The sequence below is a fragment of the Excalfactoria chinensis genome, chromosome 7 (genome assembly GCF_039878825.1).
Source record: "Excalfactoria chinensis isolate bCotChi1 chromosome 7, bCotChi1.hap2, whole genome shotgun sequence".
Lineage (NCBI taxonomy): Eukaryota > Metazoa > Chordata > Aves > Galliformes > Phasianidae > Excalfactoria > Excalfactoria chinensis.
The window spans coordinates 23,073,321-23,092,638 of record NC_092831.1 but is presented as its reverse complement, the minus strand read 5'-3'; the positions used below and the strand labels follow the sequence as shown (position 1 = coordinate 23,092,638).

The 19,318-nt window shown below is 46.5% G+C and overlaps 1 protein-coding gene across 3 annotated transcripts in view; it reads right to left on the bottom strand.

Annotated features, from left to right (window-relative positions):
- Window positions 1-10,164: 10,164 nt before the first annotated feature.
- PARD3B (par-3 family cell polarity regulator beta) overlaps window positions 10,165-19,318 on the bottom strand; it is a 361,423-nt gene continuing 352,269 nt past the window's right edge. For all 3 annotated transcript variants that reach the window (XM_072341851.1, XM_072341853.1, XM_072341852.1), the window contains one exon: window positions 10,165-14,749. In XM_072341851.1, the coding sequence (XP_072197952.1) occupies window positions 14,395-14,749 (355 nt within the window). In that variant the 3' untranslated portion in view covers window positions 10,165-14,394. The remainder of the gene's footprint in view (window positions 14,750-19,318) is intronic.

Genomic DNA, 19,318 nt, shown 5'->3' with positions numbered 1-19,318 from the left:
CAGGATCGGGCCACTTCCAGACAGATTTACAGCCAACATATGCTGTAACGCTTGCATACTGCAGGCACTTATTTCTATTTCCAGCCATGTTTTAAAAAATTATAGCAAATGCCTATGGATTTGTGCGTATGAGTTATTGTGCTGCTAATGAGAGGAAGAATTACCCGAACATGGTTTAGATGGTCATCTGTTGCCAGCACAGATGAAATTGCTGGGTCATTCGCTGGCTGCGTATCGCTGTTCATCCCATTAGCATTTCCATTAGAATTATTGCAAAATGTAACTCAATTTCTCTCCTTTTTTTTTTTTTTTTTTTTTTTTTTTTTTTTTTTTTGGCGTATGTGGGGAGAGACCCGACCTGTTTTTGCAATTAGAATTGCTAAGGACTGGAAGTGAAGTCCTGCTCACACTTCTGCACCCTCTGCAGGCACTGAGGAGGATGCTCCTCTGACAGGTCTGCTGTTCCTGAACTGGGGGACTGAGGGGAGAGCTCTGCAAAAGGGAACACAATGAAATGAATTCTTGCAGCTGAAGGCCTCTTAAACATAATGTGTGTATGCCCATGCAGTAGAAAGCTTTGGCTAATTAATTCCCCCATGCTCCTTGCTTTGGGCAGCTGAGTCCATCTTTCCTTAAAGCTGAGAAGTTTGCAGCCCACAAAGTTCTTGTTTTTCAGAACTGGGGTGGAGCCCCAGCAATGAGAGGGTTCTCCAGAAGCTGTTGTCTGCCAGGCTCCTCAGTAACCAGGCCCCACGTTCTCTGCAGCTATTGTTACATAAAAAAGAAAATCATCTCATGGCTGAAGACTCCCTCCCCTCACTCCTCCCACCCACAAGAAAAAAATCATCCATTGTTTTCCTGTAATTGATCGAGCATAAACATTCAGCTCTACAGTTTTACGACTAATCACTCTACTCCTAAGACACGTGCTTGCAGCTATGCAAGGCACCAGCTGCTGTCATTCCAATGGATATTAATTTATATTGTCTCCCACTCCCGTCCTCCCTGCACCGACGCACAAAGGGAGCGGGGTGGCAGTGGGCGCTTTATATGAAGACATCTGCTTGAAAGGCAGACAGTGGCTGCGCTGCCGAGATTGCACCTGGACTTTCACTGAAAAATCAGGCACACCAGTTGCTTCCTGGCACTCCAGGCTTTGTTCCACACAGGCGTTTTTGACTGCTGCTATTTATTTATTTGCCTCGCTGCAAGGGAAATGAAATGTCAGGACACAGGGAGGGAGGCAGGCTTCAGAGCAGGGCAAAACTGGCTGAAATAAAATAACAGCCAAGCGATGTGGGAAGGGGGCTGAGAAGGAGGGAGAGAAAATCTGGCACCTCTGATTTTAACCCCAAAAAGGTTCTGCTGGGGAGAGGCACATGGCTGGCAATGCCCAGCTCCTGTCTGGTGCTTGAGTCTGGGATGAACCCAGCTACTGCAGCCTTGGGAAGAGGAGGGGGTGGAGATGACCTGTTGGCTGCCCCTCTGTGAGATCCCAAAAAGAAAGACTACAAGCCCAATGGCCCAAACCTATGACTCACATTGAACTTTGCACAACAGGAACACACAAAGCATACCTGCCTTGGCTTTCCACCCGCTACTCCCAGACCAGCTCCCAGTAACCAAGCTTAAAAGCACCCAAATCTGTGAGCTCTCCCCATCTGTGTGTGACAAGCACAGCCCTGAGCGCAGTGGGCACACGGGGGGCTCTCAGCCCACCATGGCATGTGCCACAGACCTCTGGGACATCCGCATGTCCCTTCTCTGCCAGCCAGCACCCTCAGGGGAATCCTGTGCACAGGGACATGGAGGGATGAAGGCACTCTGCTAACACAGCCTGCTCTGCTAAAGCATTCACACACCATCTCCCAGATACAACAATGCTGAGAGCTTGACTATAGAGATATGAAAGATTTCTTTCTCCTAAGAGCAGGGCTGTTTCCCAATCCCTTTGCATTTGCTAATCAAATATCAATGTGACTGGGGTCACGTTACATTATGGCTGTCAGCTCTAAGCGCACACTGTATTTTTCATGCGGTCCTGGTCTGTTGTGCTGTGCTGCTGTTTCGCCCCCAGAGGCAGCACAAGAAGGCTTTTCCTTTTTCCTTTCTTGCCTGCCTTGTGGTTTTGCCTAGAACCCCATTTCACAGGCTTGGTCTGCGCTGCCACATCCTATACAAATGACTAGTGGATGGCTTACTAAGCAAAGAGGCTGGTTAAGCAGTTGCTCTGTGGGATTTTATTGCTCCAGTAAAGAACTGAGGGATGGTAATGTGCAGTTCAGATGTGAGGTGCTGTTTGCCCACGTTCTCTGCAGCAATTTTTCCAAATAAAGAACCAAGCTCAAACAGGGGATGTATTTCATGCTTTTTAAGACCTAGATGGACACAAAGGTTTGGAATTCTTTTTTTATAATGTCTGAGCTAGCAGGGTTCCTGAGACAAATCTAAAAATCCTTTCTTGTTATTACATTACATGCCTGAATTCCCACTGCTGTATACCACATGAAGTCACTTACCCTCTGCGAATGGGTATAAAATACTGCTTCTGGTGGAGAACTCATATCTAGGCATGTTTTATTGTGCTTTTTGCCCAAGGTAAATGAGAATGTGGGTGCAGGATGGGGAAGAAATCTTTCTTCCCTGCTTTTTTCATTAGCTTAAGCTGAACCTATTGATTCTGTTGGTAACTGCCTCAGAGCCTGTAGATATGGAAAGGCAACACAGACATCTCTTTTTGCACCTCAAAATTCTTTCTGTTCCCCGAGCTCATGGTTTCTACTCCTCCACTTTCCCCGCAGGTCTCCAGAGAGTTCTGCCTCCCTGGGGATGCACAGATCACAGGGCACCAATGACATGAAAGATTAGCGCTCCCTCTACCCATACACCCTTTACTGAGCTGAGATATTTTGGGACAGAAATGTTATCTTTAGCATCTCTGTCCCTCTGCAGCAGATACACAAGGAAGAAGTTAAGGAAGAAGCGCTGACCATAGTGCCATTAGGCAGTTTTGACTGACTGGTCTCACTGTAATATATGACTTCTCACAAATGACGTCAGGAAGTTGTAGATGTTAACAGACGCTCACCACCCCCTTCTTTTCTATAAACAGAGCCAACATCTAGAAGGGGCAGGCTGCAGATGGTATTGTTTGTCTCTTAGCGACACGTGTATCCCAGGTTGAATTTTCACAGGGAATTGTACCCAGGCCACTGGTAAGTCAATACCCCTGAAGCAGTGTCTGTTTAAAGGGCTGCTTTTTAGCTGCACTCTTATGGTCTCAAGGCAGATCAGGGAAGAGTCCTGGCTTACAGTCTCATGTTCCCCAAAACTCTTCCTGTGGATTTCCCAGTCCACTATGCATACTATCTCTCAAGGTTGTCCAGATTCCTAGGAGCTCTAAGCCAGATGATACTGGGATGATTTACTGAGGGTGAGATGACAAGCACACAGTGGCAAATCTTTCCTTGCGGCCTTGGCTACACAGGCAATGTGGAAATAGCTAGAAGAGCAAGAGGCTTTGAAGCATGCGAAGCACGAACTTTCACTGCTCCAGTCCATTTTATAGCATGGCAACACTGAAATCCTCAGAGCACACATGCATCGAAGGGAGATTTTTTTTTTCCCTATTAGATAAACTCCTAAATGTCACTTGGGATCAAAATCTCAGGACTTGTCTACACACAGATCCGTATGCAGCACCTATGCAATACAACTGTGTGGAGACCTATATTTGGATAAAGTGAATTTTTTCTTACTTAAAAAAAAAAAAAAAAAAACAACACAAAAAAAACCCAAAAAAACTTACTCTGCTTTTTGGAGTGCCAGTGCCTTTTCCTTGCAGCACAAGCTCCTCTCCATGCAGATGAGCAGGATTTCTTCCTCTTGCAGGGGTTAACTGTGTTGTGTTTGTAAAGATCTTGGAGAGCTCCAAACTCTGTGAGTGCCAAGTCCTCTTCTTGCTCTCGCTTCCAATTACTATGATTCTGTGGGCCAAACACAAGTTACTTTTATATGCACTGTAGCTTAGTCCAAGGGAGAGTAGGGGGCAGCTCTTGTTACAGGAGTTAAGGGTGATGGCTCAGCCACACCAGGGACAGGAAAAACCCCAAGTGCCTGTGACTACAGACTGTACATGTGCTCAGGACAATGATCCTCTTTGTCCTGCCATTTCTACACTTCATCTGTCTGTCTTAGCCATGGCAAGAGGAGTGACTAGGGGACACGAGCAGTCTTTTTACCCAGCTTATCAAAGGAGATAGGGATGTAGAAATGGCAGGAGTAGAAGGACGCACTGGAGAGGGCTTGTATCCCTCCTGGCACAGAGGGTGAAGGACTGTGGAGAAGTGGAGTGGAGGTCTAGAAGGGGCCCATACGATGCCACAGCAGGAACCTCCTTGTCCTGTTCAGTTTTCAGCCATGTTAGCTGCCGGCATGCTTGACCCCAGCTGATCAAAGCCTCCATAGGACACTGTGCTCACTCTCCTGCCCTGTCACAGTGACTGCTTCCCATTCAGCAGGGCATGAGTTATTTCTCTTTTGTGCATGAGGCCCTCCTCCTCAAGGGGACCACATCTTCCCTGCAATCAAATACTCAGATGCATTTATTGTTGTGGAAATTATGCCTTCCCCAAAGTGTTTGACCAGCAGCAGCTTCCTGGCTTTGTCTGCAGCCCAGCAGCCTGGATGACATCTCTCCTCCAAAGCAGTTGGGGGGACTGTGTGTGTTGTGCCTGCACAGGGCTGACAGGAGTGACAATGCCAAGCATCCTGATCTGTCCCCCGTCTGGTGGGGTTGGTGCTGAGCAGCAGGTCAAGCCCATAGCCCTTCCTGCCACCACTCACCAGGAGAAACTGAGGGCCCCCACTCACTGGGCCTGCCCCCAGCCTTACACAGGAACCCAAACAATGCACCTGCCCGCCCAGGGTGTCCTGACAGATAGGTTACTGAGAACACATAAAGCACCAAAGCATTCCCCAGAGCAGAGGGCCCTGAGCTGCTGGGAGGGCTCAGTATGCAGGCCCTGTTCAAGAGGCTGATGGCACAGGACACTGTTGCTCCTGGGAGCGCAGGGACAAGCACACATGCCCAGGCAGGGCTGTGCCCAGCTCTCCGTGACGTGGCAGCTGATGGGCACATTGTTGACTCTCTGCACCTAAAACACAAATCCAGCTGGACTCAGCCTTGTTGAAGTTGGTGAGAGAACAACAGACTCTTGTTTAGCAGAAGCACCAAAGAAGACAAACGTAATCTAACAAAGATGCGTTGCTCAAATCACAGTGCAATGCTGCCCGTCTTGGGCCAAGTGCCTCCTTTGTTCTCCTGGTGGATACAGAGCCAGGAGGACCTTGGAGCTCAGCTGGCAAAACAACTCCTCCTGTGCCTCAAGGGCCCAGGGAGCCTTGCCCACACATCCCTGCTGCCAGCCAAGCTTGGGGCTGACAAAGTATATTCTGTGAGGTGACTGGAAATCATCGCTGGCAGCCCTTAGCCAGCCACTGCCAGGAGAGCAAAACTGCTCTAAAAATACATAAACCCCACCATGATAGTGACAGTGAGCACCCTGTCCATTCTTGGGGACTTGCTGCCTTGTGTATTCCTCTCACAGAAGCCTTTGGGCAGCACCTTACCCATGTGAAGCCTGGAGCTGCACCATGGCTGCAGTTCTGAGCAATGGCCTCAGCCATTTAGTTGCCTTGTCAGCAGCCATGCAATTACTGATGGACCAACATGTCCTCATTGACAGAAACAGCCTTACCCAGGAACCAGCTTGAGCTGAGGAAGCCCAAGGAAGAGGGAAGCTCAGTGAGTCCTGCACAGATGGGTCCACAACTGCCCTTTCTTCCCTGGTACTCCATGTCCCCAGGCCACGGAGGTGATCTCTGTGCTACGCCTGGCTGCTAACTAGAAACTGCAAGGGGGAAGGTGTCCCAGGGCCCCTTTGGTGCCTCTGCTCATCCCAGAAAGGGAAAAAGCCACAGCTCAACTTTTGCCTCATTTCTTCTCTTTTAATGCTGAACACAGAAGAAAATCCACAAGCAAGAGCCTCAGGAATTTGAATTTAGAGAATGCTGCCTCTGCTCACAGGAAACTTGGCCAGAAGTAAACTTGCAGAGGAATGTACCCATTGCAGAAGATGGTGCTTGGCTTTTCAAATCCAAGCCCCTAAATACATTGTGCTTTGGCTGTCATTTAGTGTTCTTGCTTTTCTTTTCCATTTCTATTTTGTAGCAACGGCAGCCTAACCAATCTCCAACCCATCCTGACCCCCCCAGCCTTGTTCCCATCACTTTTCTATCTACTCTGTTATGCATTAAGCAATCGGGGGAACAGAGCTGGGAAACAGTCCATGTTAAAAACAACACAGTGAAGAGAAATGACTTTGTTTTTGTCACCCAAATAGCAGCTCAGTTACCTTTGTCCTCTCACAGCAATAAAACCCCTTACAACTGTGAAGGAGAAAAGGCCTGGAGGATGGGATGGGCCCAAGAGCTAGGAAGGCAAGATGGGGAAGGGCAGAACCTGGTAGCACAACAAGGTTAAATGAACATTGGACTCAGGACTCATCAACCTTTCCTTATTCATAAAGAAAAAGACAGGCCTGGAGGGCTTGCTTCCATGTAAAGGATGGAGAAAGTAAGAAGGAAAGCAAGAAGAGACAGTCTCCACTATAAAAAGGATATGTGCAAGTTCCTCCAAATGGACTCAGAAATACCCTTCCTGCACCTAACACTGTAGCTGTGACTGATTTGGCCAAGTCTGAATGCAGAGCTGGCACCTGGACATGCCAAGAGCACCTATGACTCCCTCTGCTTCCTGAAGTAACCAGCAGGCTGTCAGGCTGCTTAACATCACTCCAGAGCAGCCTCAGCTGTTTGCTCTAAGTTTTGCTCTGGTTTCAACCTTTCCCATCCTGGCCAGGCCAGTGATTGCACTGCTGTCATGCCATGGTCCAACTGTCAGCTCCACAGCACTCACCTGCTGTGGTGCAAACCCTCACACAACCAGGACAGGGAATTCCCTGCAAACTTAGCCCACCTCTGCAAATTGCCACTTACAAAGCTGCAGGCATTGGGCCGGTGTGCAGCACATGGGAGTACTGCTGTTTGCGCACCTCCTCTCTCACAGGTTAGTCCTGCCTGGTCTGTAGGGCCATCCACCAGGAGATCACCATTTACAACAGAATTTTTCATGTGCGTATATTGCTGTTACTGCTGACTCCTCTTTCCTTTGGAGAGAGAGAATGGCTGCAAATATATCGGAGGAGGAAACTGGATTTTAGGTCAAAAGCAACAATACCTAAGTTTATATGTATTTATGTATATGTCTAGACACACAGGACAGGAAGGAGAATGGAAGGATGAAGGAGGGCTGCTTCTCTTATTTACTTCTAATTGGCTTTCTTCATATTTGCTCTATTTTTCATTCTCTTTTCATTCCTAGAAAAATTATGGCAGATGAAGCCTCTTAGAACCGTACCTTGCTGGTTTGAAAATCTAGGCTGCAATTTAGAGTAGCAATAAATATACACACATATATTTGCTTTTTGTACTCCGGATTGAAGGAGGCAATGTATGAAAACTCAGATTTAACAGCCTAGAGATTAAATCATGTTGCGTAGGTAAGGTTTTGGCAGAAAGGCAGACAGTGATTCCTAACCAGTACCCAAAATTCAGAGAAGAATCGGGTTGGTTTTAATATAAGTTTACTTTCCTTGTAATGAATTTTAATGACAGCTTTCACATCTGCTTTCTGTGATTCATAAGAGAAAATTAAAAACGCACACCTTGAAACTTACACGACAATGCTGCTGACATCTTGCAGCTGCTGGCATTATCTTGGAGAACCTTTCAGTCCTGTTTCTATGCCACATTGTTTTCCTCACAAAACGTATTTTAAATATAAAACATTGAATGCTCATTGCTTCTTTATATCATTTTTATTCATTACCTGCTGGAGGCAAAGGGCATGGTTTTATATAGAATCCCCATTGAATATCTTATTTTGCAATTTTACTCTACTGTACGTATTTCCCAATAAATTATTTTCTTTCAGATGCAGATATTCTTCTGGAAAAGCAAAGCAGGGCTGCTTCCTCTGCACCGAGTTGCTTTTGCTGTGAGCACAGCACCCAGTTTGGGTTAGTTTGTCAGGTATGTTTTGGGAATGCCTGGAGAATTAATTCTGTTTTAAAGACTACAATCATCCGTTTGGCCCCTGAATTTTGTGCCAGGTCAGCGAGAGTACAGCTTTTGAACACATCAAAGGCTTGTTCTAGACAAGCAAATGACTGTGGATATAAAATGCATCTTTCCTGCAATCTATACCCACAAAGCAGCTTATTCAGAGGTGACTACAACTTGTCCCTGTCTGGAACAGCAGCTCAGCCCCAGCCCACAGTGAGAAGCCTGCTCCAAGCTGCATGCTTTGACTCTGTATCACTTTCCAGTGCCAGGAAAACTCCTGGTGTTGGTTACCTATGCTCACAGATGGCTCAAGGCTTTTCAGCACTGAAGGCCAAAGTTGTGTTTGAAGGTCAGTGTGGTGTTGGGGTCTTGTGGCTCAGGGTGGGTCTGTGAGGAGAAGGGGAGCTGGGAAGGAAGGAGACTCGGTGGTGGTAGTGATACTCAGGGAGGTGAAAAGAGGCAGGTGGACAGAGGGCTGTGAGATTTGGGCAGCAGGGGCTCTCTTTCTCTCCCCATACTTGTTGGTGGGTTTCCTCAATTCTTTCTTGACCTTCTGTTTTGTGACACCTATCCACTGAGTCAGGAGTCTCTTGCTTTGTGCTTGCAAACAGCTCCTGACTCACTGGACTTAGTAGGTGGGTGTCACAAGGCTCTCATGCAAAGTGGAAATGGGACCAGTGACTGGAGAGTCACTTTCCTTGCTGGCATTGAACTTCTCATGTTGGAGACAATCCCCTCTCCTTTCTGCCGCTTGTTTCCTTCTCAGGTCTGACCCTCTATCCCGCTCCCCATTCTATCCCATTCTAATTCTTCATCCCTTTCCCCTTTTGCCAGCTCTCTCACTATCATTTACTGTTCTCCCTTGCTCTCCTCCCAGAGGAGAAAAAAGAAAGTGCCAGAGCACTTCTGAGACTGATCACTGAATTCTCAACTTCTTATATACTGTTAGTTTGTCTTTTCCTACTGTGTATAACCTGAGTAGAAGGAGAAATTCAGGCATTATTATTTTATCTGTCCAGTTTTTAGCAATGAGTGCAAATTATGACTCAATAACTTTTAAAATTGGTGCCTACATGAATTAGAATTTAATATGGACTCAAATTTACTCCGAGTTGCTCATGATCTGTGGCTCGGCCCTAACTGCCCAAGTCTGCATTCAAAATATTTTGGAGCATACTGCAATTTCTGTAAACCTGTACTTTTCTATCCTTACACTTTGTTCTTTACTCTTTCATTTTCTTTGCAGCAGAATTTTCTTCTCAGAAAGACCACATTCCTCTTTCTCTGTGTTCCAGTGACTTTTCACTTAAATACCCGCTATTTTGAAAATTACATCACCTAACGTAAATATAACACTCTTGCCTGAATCTCAGTATGCTCTGCAAACCATAGATCTGATTCTATATAGATTTATGCTCGTGCATAATCTGGAGCATGAAAAGTTGTGTCATCAGCTTTGGCAAAATGACCCACGTACCTCAAGTTAAGTACCTGTGTAAAACTTTCAAGGAGTCCTAAATCTCTGGGTAGATAGTGCTGCAGCCGTCTCGCTGAAATACAGCCTCAGCCAGCAGGACCTGCATGGCCGCAGGTCAGCTTGGTGCTTACCGAAGGCAAGAGCCTGATGGTGAGATGAAACTGCCTGGGGAGCTGTAGCAATGAGCGTGCAGCTGCCTAAGCTGAAATTCGCTGAGTTGGCAAGGGACTTCTCTCTCTCTTGCTCCTCCTTTCAGTCAGGGCTATGAAATCAGGACTCAGTCGCTGCAACTGAAGACAATGCAGATTTGATAAGAAACAAGGTAAGCTTGGTGATGGCATTTTCTGTAACACAGCACGTGACTGTGGTGGTTTGTTCTGTGGATGTCACCTTACCAGTTCTGATCCGACCTGACCATGCACCATCTTCTACTGTCGTATCACATCCAGAGGTCAGGATGACTTTGTAGATACAGATAAGAGAGACTCAACATGCAAATCCATAGTCATACGTAGTCTTAAAGCCTTTATTTTAATGCAAAATAAAACAGGTAAAATTTATATAGCCATATGTACCAAAGGATCAAATCTTTGATGTGTTACTAGAAAAAAACTTCACAAATTGTGTGTTGAATTTCTCCCCCAAAACAAACATACATTATTTTAAAATTAACTAAAACTCATGGGCATTGTCAGGATCATAAACACTTCCCTCTCCTCCTGAATAGCACAGAAGTGTCTTAAAAAGTGTTTTCTTTGATGCAGACAGTAAAGAGTGCTTCTGACTTTGCACGTAAGGCTTAGGGACTCTGCAGAACTCTGTGAGGACAAGCACGGGCATAGGGACTTTTGGAAGTGCAAAGCAGCCCCTGCCCAGTGCAGAGCGCCAGGATGTGGCTCCGACGGAGCACTCGGTGGGATGCGCTCCCAGCACTGACTCTGATAAACAAATCTGCAATGGCTGGGAGGAGGAGGTAGCACAATTCATCTGTTAAAAACAACAAAAAAAATAGGCAGCGTATGAAGCTATTTCTAGTTCAGGAAGCTGGAGCGAATTGGAATGCAGGCTGCACGCAATTCTTCAAAGCAGGAGCCTTTTCAAAAATTATTATCGAAATACTTTGCTCCCCTTTTTTTCCACAGTGTTCAGGGGGTGCCCAGAGATTCCTGGCTCACACCGCATCACAGTGCTAACGTCTGCTCTCAGGCCAAGACATGGCTCACTAGTGGGTGGTCACTGCAAAAATGCACAGGCTCTCTCCGTATCTCTTAATCTTTCATCTGCGGGGCCCAGCTGGCCATGGGCCAGGACCGGAGCTGCCGGCTGCACGCCTCAGCTCGGGAAAGCAAAGCCTTCAGCGGCCCTCCCATCGCAGCCCTTAAGGAGCACGCTGCTGGCACGCTGCTCCCACTGAAACACGGCCCTCCCCTCACACCCACTGCCATGGCGGTGATGCTGCTGCCGGACTGGCACCTTTTGGGTGAGGGAGCGCGAGGCAATTACGTGTCAAGAGCACTTCAGACGTGTAATTTTCCCAAACATATGGACATATGGGGAAAAGAACAACTTGTTACTTAACGGCTCTTTTGGATTTTTGCAAGTGTGTATTTTCAACTGTCAGTTGTAGCACCTCGTGGATTCTGCACGGTACATATTTTTCCACAATATGGTGCTAAAATCATACATTTTACACTGCAGAGCAGCTGACTATATATACTGAAGTTACACATTATACTTTTAAAAATTCCATACCTCTAGCAGATATTAAACCTGCAAAGGGCAATTTCCTTGCAGAACAATGGCACCAGGGGCAGATGGAAGGCTCTGCAATACTTTTGGGTCCTGTCCTCCAGCTAGGTCAGCCTGCTGCTCCATCTTAGCTCCTCACCTGTAGGATGCATCTATGCTTGCAGAACATTTTCCTTTTTTTCCTGGGAGACGCTCTGAACTGATCTAACGCCGAAGCATCATTTAATAACCTGCTGGGTAAGATTAACAGTTCAGAAGGTGTGCGTTTGGTCTCACCACCTTGTCCAGCAGAGTTGATGCAGTCAGGGGGAGCCATTAAGGAGAGATTCAGGTTATGGGGAGACAATTGCACGGGTCCTCCAAAGGCTATAAATAACCCAGGAACTGCTTCCATCCAGATTTTATTTGGCCCTGGCTCCTGAAATACTGTAAATAAGTTCTGCACACTGCACTGCGATGCCATGTAAAGGGTTAGTTGAGAGTGATTTATAAAGGCAGTAGCTTATATTCAGAGCTGTTCTTAATTGTGGCCTGGCTTGATAAAGCCACTGTCGCAAACATATTAGTTTCTTTACAGCTGGATCAAATGTATCAGGGGTTATATTTCAAGCAGGGAAAGGAAAGTATTTTAATTTGTTTTCGCTTCACTTTCAGCGGGCCTTCATAACACCAGCATCTACCCTGCGGCTGCCAAGTCTTGGCTGAGTATCCTGCAGCATCTCAAACTCTTCAGAGAAGGCTGCGTACAGCACGTATGCGACAGGCAGAGTTTCCCTGGGGAATGTGCCTTGTTTATGGAGGGTGCCAAGAGACTCGGCCTTACATCCAACCCCTCCCTCCAGAAGTTTTTCTTCCTATGTTTCTAGGGAAGAGGGCAGGGAGAAATGGAGCACGAATGGAACATATTTGCTTCATGATCAGTTGCATTTCTCTCCCTCCCACCAATGCTTGCTCCTGACTGGATCTGGAGCTCTCCTGCCCCTGCCCCAGGGAGCCCAGCCCCGCAGCTGTATCGCAGAGAAGTGACCCCACTCCACCACCCCAAAGCTGCTTCTCCCTGCTGCTATCAGCCTGGCCAATGCTAGGGATTAGTGTAAATGCAGTCACCAGAGCCTGCAGGCCAGCAGCGCAGGCACAGGCACTCCCAGTGCTTCCAGTTCCACCAGTCTCTTACTGTCATCACACAGGCAGCACTGGGATGACTGGGATACGTGCTCATCCTCACCAGGAGCTACAGCTGTGGCCCCAGAAAGAGCACCGACCTGCCTGGCCCTGTGCCTTGAGGACCTCTTGCTCTAGTGAGGCCTTTTCCAGGGGTTTCTAGGAAAGGGATGCACTCCTGGCAGGATAGACCTTCCTGTGATATTTAATGCCTAGAAGTGACCTGCACGATTTAATCTATTGCATATCAAGGTATCAAAAAGACATCAAAAGAAATACTTGAGCTTAATCCTTTGCCAGGTCATGATCTCTTCATGATGAGGAAAGAAGCCCAAACTATTTAATAATGCTCCCAAAAGGCAGAGACTGAGAAATTAAGGGCACTTGGAAGCTCTGTATTTCTAGGTAGTACAACTGTGTGATTTCCCTGCAACAAAACCCTTGAGACAAAGCTCTGAAGGCCCACAGCCCTGTTGGGCCAGATGGCACACATCTGGGTGGACATGGCTTTGGATTTCTGGCTTGCTAACTGCACTGCAAGCATAGGCTGCATGGGGCAGAGAGCTGGCAGGTGCTCCTGACCCCCAGCTCTGCAGCCCGCTCTCTTCCTATGTGCTTCTGCAAATAACTCTTACAGCTCTTCACTCCTCTTCCTTGAGGGGCCTAGGGTTTTTGAAGATCTCCCTATTGTTTTCCCTGTCTCTTTCCTTCACCTCTCAATGAGAAAATCTCTCCCACTGGCCCCCAGCTGCAGGAACCTGGGTTGTTTGGCACTTGGCACTGGCCTGGCACCACCATTGACTCTCATGCTGCCAGCAAGCACTTGACTGTCTTCCTGGCTAGGAGCTAGGTTGCCCTGCCCAATCCAAAGCAGCACCTGGCACAGTAATTTAAAAGATTTTGAGTCATGGACTCCATGCCCACAGTCACCTCTGCAGCCATATCTCACAGGTTAGTTCCATTGAAACCCCAGGAGCAACACTGACAGCAGCTGAGGATCTGATTTCTGGAGCTTACCTTTAAAGAGTGCACACTGAATAACTACAAAATGCTCACAAACATGCACACACTGCTAGACACACACCTCTTGGATGGCTGTATTATCCTTTGTGAGCCCGCCTACATGCGGTAGATAGTTTTTTGCCTTACTCCAAATGCAGCAGGTGCAATGAGAGGAGAATCTTGCTAGGCAGACTGAAAAAAAAAAAAAAAAAAAGGTAAGGCTACAAGATAAATGCTGCCACTACCAAACAGAAAGAGGAAGACAAATGTGAGGTTACAAATCTGGAACTGCAGCATCCTTAGCACACAGTGCTGCTGGTCTGAACGTGACTGGAACATGGCTGCTGACTCTGTGAGGTCCCTGTCAGCTTATCCCACAAGATTCCCAGCTCTGTGAGAAGTCTGCGCACCTTGCTGCGTTCTTGCTGAGAGGCTCTGCAGCAGTGCTCTGCAGTAAACTGGTGACAGTGCTGCCACTGGACAGACAGCTACGTACTGTATTGGTGTAACTGGATTCGGTAGATAGCCCTGAGGTGTAATAAGTGTTGCGCTTCATTTCCAGCAGCCACTTTCTATTTTTCAAAAAGGAATTAAAAAATACTCAACTGTCTGGTACCTCACATACTCAAAACACATCGTACCGCCCATGGCTTTAGTTCACCTGTTAGAAAGCACCTATGCTGAGCCCAGCTCAGTACAAACGACTCCAGGTCTTGTGCCACTCTTACAGGCAGAGGCAGCCACGCTTGGGAACAACTCTAAAGGGTTGATGTCCAATAAGATTCCTCCTGGGCTGTGCTGGCAAGTCCAGTGTGTGGCTATACAGCTGCAGTCATGGGGTTCTTCTGCCTGGGATCCTGTTGCCTGTACTGGTACTGGTCTGGACTGGTCCCGCGGTGTCGGACAATTTCACTATAAGCTGGTGCACGGTGGGGCTGAGGAGGAGAAGGTGGCACGTCCTGCCGGAAGGGTCCTTTATGCTGGTTTGGGACAGACTGGGCTGGGTAGTACTGAGGGTACCTCAATTCTGCCACTCTTGAGTCTGGTGCATGGATGTAGTTCCCCTTAGATGGATGGACAACAGGCTGTCCTCCTTGGTAGTAGGGAAGATCTCTCTCTTTGTAGGTCACTCGCGGCCCTGTTAAATATTCCAGTGGCTCTGCAGGTCCACGTCTGAAGAGGAAAAGCATAAAGCCCATTAAAAGCATTTTACTAGCTCAGTGACATGTTATTGTACTCACAGTCTATGTTTACTTTGGGAAAGGAAATGCCACCTCAAGCATGACAGGTCCAAATGAGTCAAAAGAACTTCTGAAGGATACCAAGCCTCCCACCTGCAAGCTACAAAAGTCTGCAACACCCAGGACACTGGAAGAAGGGTCCAGCACACATCACAGCCCTTTTACAATGGGGGAGCACTGAAGCCCTTCAGTTCCCAAAGTCAGCCTCCTGTGATGCATTTGCCATAATGGAAACAAAGCTCCTTTAAACAATGCATATTTGACTGAATCTTATCTGGCCTGAGGATAAACAGATGAGCTGGGTCTGCAAGTCTGCAAATCCCATAAGCTTTACGTGCACAAATATTCACGGTTTCCAAGCCATTTCCCACTATTTTTTCTTCTAACATGTCAGACCGTAAAGCTTTCCAAACGCCACAGTTGGAGAAACTAGAACTGGAAGAAGCACTAGGGATGTCAGGTTATAGTACCTGTGTTTAATGGGCGAGCTGCCAATGAGGTTTAAAAAAAACACTCTTGTGATCTGGAAGGCCTGATATTACAACAGCTCTGTAACCTGTCTGTAACTCGTCTGCATCAGTATGGATCTGACAAGCTCCAGTTCACGTGGAAAGCAACATGTGAACATGACATCCCTGAGGATGTGCCACGGAGCCCTCTCTGTAGCTTTTTGCATCTTAATTCCATGATTTGCACTAATGAAGGACTAATATATTTTCCTAGTACAGCTTAACTTGTGATACTTCTGAAATGGCAAAAATAATTGTTCTCACAGACATGTCAACCAGGGCACCCACAAAAGTTCAACTCAATTAGGAGGGTTTGCCAGTCTGATTGCAAATGCCTTTGCACTTTGGCAAAATCTCCCATTGACTGCACAGGAAGCCCTTCTCCGAGTGTGAGCTGAAGGAAGACGGCAGGGTTTTGACCCAAAACAGGGGCCAAAAGTATAAATCAATTACACCTGCTCTGTGGGTTTGGGACTAAACTCATGAACTGTTTAAACAGTCTTTCCATAGATTTATTTAAAAAGTCATCATTCTGGTACAGCAGATCAGGTGCTCACAATTCGTCAATGCCTCGCTTTTGTTCACACACAGATTTTACAAGCTTGCCTCCCCTACTTAATCTGGGCTTCTAGACTCCACTGGAACTTGTTTTGCATGAAGTAAAACAAAACATGTGGTTTTCTGCTGCACTCATTTAAGCCCATGGGGTAAATCATGGACATAGGCAATGAACAAACATTATCTGCCTTGAAATGAACCTACAATTCTCTCCGTGGAATAACTTAGTGCAAATGTTTCCTGTTTAAAATGGAAAGAGCAAAAGGAAGAATTCCAGGCCTTGGACTTTTAGGACCCCATGCTCCCCAGAGACTTTTTGCTTTAAAAACAGAATGTTATAAAAGACAGGCACTCCTGGCTTTTTTTTTTTCCTCTCTCTCCTTGTGAGACAGTCCAGACAAAGTGCTGAAGGGCCTGAAGCCACCCTCTGAGATACTAAAAGGACTCTTAGCCGCATGTGTTGAGACAACTGCTATCTCTGCTCACACACCTACGCCTTGCAACAAAGCCTAATTTCTACAGCAGGCCAAAGATTTGCTCCACGTGTTTCCACATGAAGGCTTGTTCGCTAGTCAGTCCCATCACACTCAGCTGTTAATTCTTCTGTGCATAAAAATCCACTTCCAATCAAAAAAGGCTTCTGCAATGTTCAGAACTGCTTTGTGTCAAGCAGCAAACCAAGAGGAACAAATGTCAAACCTACAGCCATCACCTTTTAATTAAGGGTAATGCTCAAGATCCTGTTTATTAGATTTGAAAAGATGTTCTCATCAGCAGCTGTAGTCAACCAAACTCTTGTGGATCACATTAAGAAGGGACTCAACCTGGAACTTGACCTAGAATTCACTAAGGAGCCAGGCAGCTTTTGGACAGAGATCTAACTACTACATTGAATTACTCTAAAATAACAAAATCGAGATTAATTGGTACCAAAATGACTGTGGAGAACAGGACTGAGACACAGCATCTCCTGAGCCTCCAGCACAGCTCACCCTCAGGCTCACAGGGCAGGCCTGGATGTTGCAGCAGAGCACATCCCATGTGCTTTGCCATCCAGCCAGGCTGCTGAGCCCCCAGCGGAGCCACTGCCAGGAACACTCAGGCAGGCTAGGTCTGGAGGAAAGAGCACAGGGTAGCGCACTTGGGCAGCACTGGCCTAGGATTGTGCAGTGAAGATGTACCAGTGTGCCAGAGACATGAAGCATGTATCCAGCAGCTTGAGCTCATGCCATTGGGTCTTTGGTGCTATGCTATAAAACAAAATTCACTATTCGTTTACTTACACTTAAACTGCCCTTTGTTGTGTAGGTAAACTGCAGAGGGCCACATATGAAGGACATAATCTTTCTTGAAAATACAGAAATATGTAAGCTGTTCTTTTTCAGACCAGTCTCTCTCCTCTGAAACACTCAGATCTGCTGTCATTTTTGAGTGTACTCCTCTGAATTTGGGATAGCACCTGGAGGAGGTGTTGTGCTGAGAGACAAGTCTCAAATCCACAATCCACTTGGCATGGACAGCTTTAGAAGGTGGTATGCAACCTTTTTTTTTTTTTTTTCCTTTTTTTTTTTGACAGCCTTGACAATAACATTATCATAATCGAACCAGTGATTTCTGCAGCTATCTAGTGAGCAGAAGCTTGGGGATCTCCAGTAACTCTGCCCCAAAGCCAGCCCCTGAACAGCATGACCAGGGGAAATTTCATGAAGAATACCCTTGTGACTGTCCCACCCTCAGCAGCTCATCTCCCCAGTGACTCAAGTGGGTGCTGGGCATGCGAGTGCCTGTGCTACAAAAGATGATGCTTTTCTTCCCCTTTATAACTACCACAGCATGTTGAAACCGATTTATTTCCTAAGGATCCCTTCTTCCCCACCTACCAGCCATGCTTGCTGCAGTCTGCTTTTAGGGAGCTGCTCAAAGCACAAACCACCAGCCTACGGAGTCTCTGATGTGAACCTCCACCTGACTTGTCTTCAGATACAGGAAAGAACAACCCTTCCCTTCCCAAGTGCTTCAAATTAGCCATCAATCTTCTTGAGGAAGAAGAAATGTACAAATGCCAAAGCCTTGCTATAGCAATGCTGTCATCGTTAGGAGTAAGTTCTAAGCAGAACAAGCAGGGCCCTTCTGAACCAATGCCTTTTTTGCTTGATAGCTCATGGTGTAAAAGTATATGCTGTTGTTTGCCTTTAAAGAAATTGCTGTAACAACCAAACAAAACACTTTCTTCTTGGCAGTCCCTTGTAGATGCTACGCTTGTTTCCTCAAGAACCAAAACAACCCACCTCCAAGGAGGCCTTAATGAAATTCCTCTTCCCTTCGTTGCTGTTTTTGTAGGCTCCTGATGAGTTCAGAGTTCACAGGGCTACATCACACCTCCCAAGTGACCCACAGTTTGGGGGTCAAACCAATAACCTCAAGTGGAAAATCAGTGACCCAGGGGAGTGATCAAAAATCCACAAATTGGGTCAAGCAGGTCCAGCCACTCAAAAGGACCAGGACCAGAGTGTGCCCTCTGACAGGGCATGCTGAGTAGGAGCTGCTCTGACTGTCAGCTGTTTTCCAGATTTTTGGCCAGTTGTTTGACCTGTGGATCCAGTGAAATTAATGGCAGGCAGAAGGAAGGGAAGCTGACACAACAACCTGGGAAGGAGCTGATCTCAAAACTCTAAAAGCGTTTTTGCTGATAGTTCAGTTCTGCTGCCCTTCCATGGAAGATGCTGCAACTGCGTGAGTCTAGCTAAAAGCAGAAACTAGGCAGAGGAAGCAGAGGAAGGAAGGCAGAAGCACTAACTTCAAGAAAGTAGCAAAATTAGTGGGAAATACATTCCCTATGTCATGGGCAAGGTGCCACTTACAGTGTTCATTTTGTCACAAGGACAAAAAAATCTCACCCTGTGAAACAGAAGCACAGGTCAAACAAACAGGTAGCTGCAAACACGTTTGGCCATATCTTTTCATGTGCTGGTTAGCAGCCCTATTGGTTTATCTTCCACATACTTGACCATGAGCTATGATCCACTTAGAGCATTAAGAGCACAAAGCAGCTTTATCCAAGTAACTCAGGTAACCTGTGATGATGTTCAATTAACAGTACCCATCATTATTTTCTCTATGACAAGTACTGTCTGAAATAGTTTGTTTTTCTGTCTCCGCTTTATTTACCTTCCAAGCACAAAGCATGTAAGATCTAATGTATTCTGGCTTTGTTGCAGAATTTTTGAGAGCCTATGGGATTATTTAAAACAGAACGAAAGGATTCAGAATATATGAGAGGGGCTTCTTTTACTCAAAATGTTATTTAGTCACTGAAGTCAAATGGGTATCTGTAGGTTTCAAAAAAATAACTAAAACAGCTTTTGCTTTCTGTAGCTCCATGCTTTTTTGAAGAAGCCATTTCAGTAATACTTCAACTGACAAGAGTCTCACAG